Source organism: Colletotrichum acutatum (genome assembly GCF_030867785.1).
Source record: "Colletotrichum acutatum strain CBS 112980 chromosome Unknown BDZ83scaffold_113, whole genome shotgun sequence".
Taxonomy (NCBI): domain Eukaryota; kingdom Fungi; phylum Ascomycota; class Sordariomycetes; order Glomerellales; family Glomerellaceae; genus Colletotrichum; species Colletotrichum acutatum.
The window spans coordinates 118,025-124,024 of NW_026849107.1; the positions used below are offsets into that span (position 1 = coordinate 118,025).

At 54.8% G+C, this 6,000-nt stretch overlaps 3 protein-coding genes across 3 annotated transcripts; 2 read left to right on the forward strand and 1 right to left on the reverse strand.

Annotated features, from left to right (window-relative positions):
- Window positions 1-367: 367 nt before the first annotated feature.
- On the forward strand, window positions 368-1,179 carry BDZ83DRAFT_587224 (dolichol-phosphate mannosyltransferase; the record flags this gene model as incomplete). Its single annotated transcript, XM_060506017.1, has 2 exons — window positions 368-465; window positions 561-1,179. 2 exons carry the CDS (start codon window positions 368-370, stop codon window positions 1,177-1,179), a joined length of 717 nt encoding a protein of 238 aa, XP_060360679.1.
- A 263-nt stretch (window positions 1,180-1,442) lies between these two features.
- BDZ83DRAFT_755971 (short-chain dehydrogenase) lies at window positions 1,443-2,371 on the reverse strand (the record flags this gene model as incomplete). The annotated part of the gene is made up of 2 exons (XM_060514687.1): window positions 1,443-2,149; window positions 2,206-2,371. 2 exons carry the CDS (start codon window positions 2,369-2,371, stop codon window positions 1,443-1,445), a joined length of 873 nt encoding a protein of 290 aa, XP_060360680.1.
- A 619-nt stretch (window positions 2,372-2,990) lies between these two features.
- Window positions 2,991-4,101, forward strand: BDZ83DRAFT_587196 (uncharacterized protein; the record flags this gene model as incomplete). Its single annotated transcript, XM_060506015.1, has 2 exons — window positions 2,991-3,265; window positions 3,330-4,101. The coding sequence occupies 2 exons, from the start codon at window positions 2,991-2,993 to the stop codon at window positions 4,099-4,101; spliced, it is 1,047 nt and encodes a 348-aa protein (XP_060360681.1).
- Between the last annotated feature and the right edge of the window lie 1,899 nt (window positions 4,102-6,000).

The window sequence follows — 6,000 nt, forward strand, 5'->3', positions numbered from 1 at the left end:
TTGTTAATGAGAGTGCCTCCTTTGGTAGGTGCAGCAATTGACGGTTTTGTTGCCAATTAAGAAATGTAAAGGCAACCCGAAGCTGATGTGCAGTGGTGCCAGGTGGTGATGTCTGGTGCTCCAGTGTCCCGCCCTGTGGTTCCCCCCTAGATTTCAGGGGCTAAATGAAGCTTAGTCATCAACCACTCAAGGTGCCAAATGGCATTCCACTGCCAAAGGACAGACAGCATCCATCGCCGTGAAGCTTCAAACGCGCAGCCAACTTCACCACGCTCCTTTCCGCCAAGCCAAAGCCGACTTTTTGTGTCTCTGATCTCTTCGATCTCCCCCCTTTCTTCGATACCGAGATCTTTCTTCGACCGCAACAATGGCAGCCAACAAATACTCGGTCATCCTGCCGACCTACAATGAGCGTCGCAACCTGCCCATCGTCGCCTGGTTGCTGAACCGCACCTTCACCCAGCAGTAAGTGCGATCCCTCCCTCCAACCCCGATTTATATCGTCTCTATACACAGTCATGCCTAGAAATAAATAAACTAACGAACATCTCTCCCAACAGCAAGCTCGAATGGGAACTCATCATCGTCGACGACGGCTCCCCCGACGGCACCCAAGAAGTCGCCAACCAGCTCGTCAAAGCCTACGCCCCGCACGTCATCCTCAAAACCCGCACCGGCAAGCTGGGCCTGGGAACCGCCTACGTCCACGGCCTGCAGTTCGTCACCGGCAATTTTGTCATCATCATGGACGCCGATTTCTCTCACCACCCCAAGTTCATCCCCCAGATGGTCGCCCGCCAAAAGGAGGGCAACTACGATATCGTCACCGGCACCCGCTACGCCGGCAACGGCGGCGTCTACGGCTGGGACCTCAAGCGCAAGTTCGTCTCCCGCGGCGCCAATCTCTTCGCCGACACCGTCCTGCGCCCCGGCGTCAGCGACCTGACGGGCAGCTTCCGCCTCTACAAGAAGAGCGTCCTCGACAAGGTCATCTCGAGCACCGAGAGCAAGGGCTACACGTTCCAGATGGAGATGATGGTGCGCGCCAAGGCTATGGGGTGCTCTGTCGCCGAGGTGCCCATTACCTTTGTCGACCGCGTCTACGGCGACAGCAAGCTTGGCGGTGACGAGATTGTCGAGTACGCCAAAGGTGTGTTGTCGCTGTGGGCCAAGGTCTAAGGGAGAGTCTCTTTGGGAAGTGGAAGAATGAAACATGGAAAAGGGAACGGGGGAAGAAAATTAGAAGTGATACGATACCGAGAGTTTTTGTTTGCTGCTGGACACATTTGGCATGAATTGGGCGTTGGGGGACGACGGGAATCCAAAGTACCGATACCTAATTATGAACAAGTCGCATGAAATCTACAATTTTGTTCAGTCATGTGAAAGGGGCCGCCATATGCCCAAAAATTACTGACTACATCCACTCCAAACACAGCTCTTCACATATTCCGACCACCAGTCACCATGATCGTCTGGCCGCTCACATAGCTAAACAGCGGACTGACAACAGCAAGCACTGCCGAGGCGGCCTCAGTCGGCGATCCAGGCCTCCGCAGCGGAATATCAGCATGCGCATCCTGCTCAGCCGCGCCAGCCGCCTTCTGCGCCTGTGGAATCCCCAGCGCAATCTTCTCGCCATCCGGGCCGGTAATAAACGCACCCTTCTCCTTGGCATCCGTCAACCGCGTCTTAATGAACCCAAAGGCAACCGTATTTGCCCGGACACCAAACGCAGGCCCCCACTCCTTGGCAATCGTCTTGGTCAAGCCCGTGACGCCGGCTTTAGCCATGGCGTAGTTGGCCTGGCCCGCGTTGCCGTGGACGCCCGAGGTGGAGCTGATGTTGACGACGCAGCGGTTCTCGCCGTCCTTTACGCGGAAGTAGGGCGCCGCGGCGCGGACGAGGCGGAAGGGAGCCGTGGAGTGCAGCGCGATGATGGTGTCCCACTGCTTGTCCGTCATCTTGTGGATAACGCCGTCCCAGGTGTAGCCGGCGTTGTTGACGATGTGGTGGATCTTGCCGCCGCCGAATTCTGCTGCTTCGGCGACGAGGGTGGTAATGTAATCTGCTGAGAGCATGTCGCCGGGCACGCTGATGGCTTGGCCGCCTGCGGCGGTGATGCTGTCTGCGACTTGCTGTGCTTTTTCTGTTTGAATGTGTCAGTTATGAGGAAGTGTTCAGCGAGGTTGTGGGAAGCCGTACTGCCGTCAATGTCGGAGACGACAACCTTTGCGCCCTCGTTGGCAAAGAGCCGCGCTGCTTCGGCGCCGATTCCCTGTCCGCTGCCGGTGATGATGGCGACTTGGCCGGCGAGCATACCCTTGGGGTAATTCAGGTGAGATGCGATTTGCGCTACGCGATCCGACATGTTGGTGATGGTCTCAAAGTAGTTGACTTGTCTTCAATTGATTGATGTGGTGTAGAAGCTGGTCAAGCTCAAGTAACGATATGGTGCTACGCAGTATATAATTCAAAAGGCAAGAGTGAGATTCGAAGAACAGCTCTACAAGGACTGAAGTGTCGTTGGAGCTCCAAGGTGAAGACCCCTGGGCTGCCGAGGTTCCCCGCGGTTCGCATTCCCGGCCCTAGACGAGGTGACGAGGTACCGGTAGTGGGGTAAGAGCCACCAGACCCGGGCGACGAAATCGCTAGACGCATTGGATGACAGAGCTTCAACGAGTCAAACCTCGAGGCCAATGGGCCGCAATGAAGTCGACTTCTCGGGGGCTAAATGTTTGAGTAAATCATTAGAGTAACAGAACAGGTACAACATGAACATCAGAAAGAGCACTTTGAATCCTTGCATCAATGCGTGGAAGTGACGTTCTGGTGGCACCCCAAGCTCGAGCCTTGGCGCCCCGGTTTGGGGATTAGATAAGATAAGGGGAAGGTGGGATGTCTCCGTCTCTGTTTTGACGACACTCCTCATGCGCCAGGCCGTCCAACACCCCGTCTTGCCAAGCTTTGAAGCACACCAGTCTACAGCCATGTCAACCAGCGGTGGTCGAGGAGGTCGAGGAGGAGGAGGAGGAGGAGGAGGAGGAGGAGGAGATTGGAGGGGAGGTGGTAACAGAGGGTTTCGTGGCGGAAGAGGTGGAGGAAGAGGAGGAGGCATAGCAAGAGGCGGCGGCGGCGGCGGCGGCGGTGCTGGGGCAGGCCCCGGCAGAGGAGGCCGTTCACATTCAGGACCTTGGGGCAGACTTAAGCCCGTCGACTTGGATCCTCTCGACAGCTACGGTCTTCCCTCAAAGGGTGACACAAGGTACGGCCTGCCCTCTCCAAGTCTCATTCTTCAATGGTCTCTGCTAACCAATGCGCCTACCCAGACTCCTGACCTTCAAGACGCAAGAACAATACTACACAAAGATCGTCGAACGCTACATGACATTCTGCTCCGACGCCGGCGAGCGCGACGAACTCCTCCGCCGCTTCGCCTCCCTCGACATCGCAGACTACCCCTCCGTCTCCCCCGCCGCCTCCCCCAGACTCCTCGACGACCCCTCCAGCACAAAGGCCCTCTCAGACGTAATGATGGCCCTCCGTAAACTCCGCGAGGGAATCGTGGCCTCGAAACGCGTAGATGACTTCGCCATCCAGGCATACCTCTTCAACATCCGCCTCTCGGTCCTCGTGAAGCACCCGGAATCCTATCACCCGGCCATCCTCCACGTCCTGCGTACGATTCACCCGGCGCGCAACCTGACCAGCGTGGAGCTGCAGGAGGTGCTGTCGTACCTTGTCCTCGACGCGGCGTGTCGAAGAGCGGATTTGGCGGAGGCGTATGCGATACGGCGCCGGTATAAGCTGCGCGATGCAAAGGTGGATGCCGTGCTGGCGGCGCTGGCGCACGATAATTATGTTGCGTTTCGGAGGGTTCAGGAGAGCGTGGACGGCCACCGGGCCAAGTTGCTCGAATTTGCTGAGGCGGATGTGCGGACGCATGTGTTGAAGTGCTTTGGGAGGACGTATTTGGGCGTTGATCGGGAGTGGTTGGAGAGGTGTTCTGGTCAGGGCTGGGAGTCGTTGACGAGGGATCATGGCGTCGGATGGGAGCTTGATGGGACGAGGGTTGTCATTCGGAAGGTTAGAGCGAAGTGAGGGGGAGCATTGTTGGGATGGTAGATATGGTGCATTTGATACCCCTGGATTCAACAAAAGCGTTCTGAAACTTGGCATGCTGTATGACTTCCAGCTGCTTGGTATGACAATTCGGTCTTTCATCGAGGCTATACCGATAACCTCGAGTCCTTGGTCGTTCCCATATGATTATCGACAGAATCTCTACTGTCAGGTAGTGTATCTAAGCGAGCTTGCGGACAAAGATCAGCAAGATACTGGCATTAATTACCAATGGAATTATTGGCACAATATTGGTAACTCAGAGCTTGAGACTCGTTACCACTTCGAATTCACTTCGTCAAATCATGCCTAGACGACGAAATCACTTCTGTGCTTTCTCGAATCCCCACTCATGAAGTTTGAACCCTCTGACGACGGTATTGCGTTCCATTTCACCCGACCGGACGACATCTGACAGCCCACTAACCGAACTCGTGTTCGCCGTTGCCTTCGACCTCTAAATACGACGTTCATAGAGGTGGGTAGTGGCCCAAATCCAGACAACAAGCATAATTCCACCAGTCCACGTTGATATTAAAAAGGCATTCTGATTTTCGAACCATTTCAGAACTTCGTGCAGTGAAAACGTGTATCCTAGGATAGCGAATGGACTAATTGAGAGGATTAGCAGTATACCAGGTCATCTTCAATAGGGAAGAACTGACACAAGAACCTGGGAAATGGCAGCAACGACATGGTCAGAGCAAGTATAGACCTGGAGATTTTATTCGCCGTCGCTAGGTGGTCCCTTTTCGAGATTGGGATTTGTCTTGGAAATTTCCATAATGCTGACGGGTTATGATAGAGAGATTGATCTGTGAGGGAGAGTATCGCTGAGTAAGTATTCTCCTGGTTCGAGAGTACATGCAGTTCAGGTTTGGCAAAAGTTGTCAACGGATGAATTCTAGAGAGACTACACACCTGATAGAAACGACACTTGACGTAATCCTTTGAGTTCAGGGAAAAGTCTGCCGACCCATAAAGGGATATACCGCATATTGCATCAGCGTGACTGTCGCCGCCAGGCTGTGCTTCCACCAACTTTAAACCTGGAAGTTGACAACAGGGTGCCCAGCCCCGCTTGAGCACGACTTTGGTGTCTCAATCTCGATGTCCAGTAGCAGAGGCAGTCATCAGGAATACCCAAGGTAGCTTTCTTGTTTGGGACGCTCCAGCTTCTTTGATCGGGGATGGCAAGATAGAGACTTGATATGCGCGGCCTTCCTTCATCAACTCATTTCTCTCTCATATGTTCTTCCTACTTTCCGCCTCTCTGAGGGATACTGAATGTATTGTTACTTAATCGGGCCGTTCTCAACTTTGAAAACAATACACAATACACAATATACGGAAAGCCACAATGGATCAAGACGGAGAGGTTCTGTTTCCTGTTAGGTAAGTACTGTGCTCTGATGAATCCTACTTACAAAAGTTTCCCTAACAACTTCCCTCTCGCCTAATTTTTCTTGGCATCTGCTGTTAGTGAATGAGTGAGCCTACCACCAAATTACTAACAGCCGAAAACTCTTCACCTCCCCTTGCCGGAGCCCGCATCCGCGATGGCCTCACAGCCGCCGTCGGGCACCGGACTGATGTCGGCCGACCAAGCCGACCCCGAACCAGGCTCCGGGACACCTCCGGAGCCGAACCCCACCTCAAGAGCTAAGCGACGCCGCGACGCCGAGGCACAGCCGACCCGGCCCAGCCTAACGGGAAGCCAGCTTGATGCCACCACCGACGCCCCTACCTCGGCCGAGGGGCCCGCAGCCTCTACCGCATCTGCTCCGAGCGGATCTGCCACAGGGTCCGTCTTGACAGCCCTTGCAGAAGAAGCTAGACAGTACGAGGCACGGAAAGACGTCTTTCTGACCATTGCAC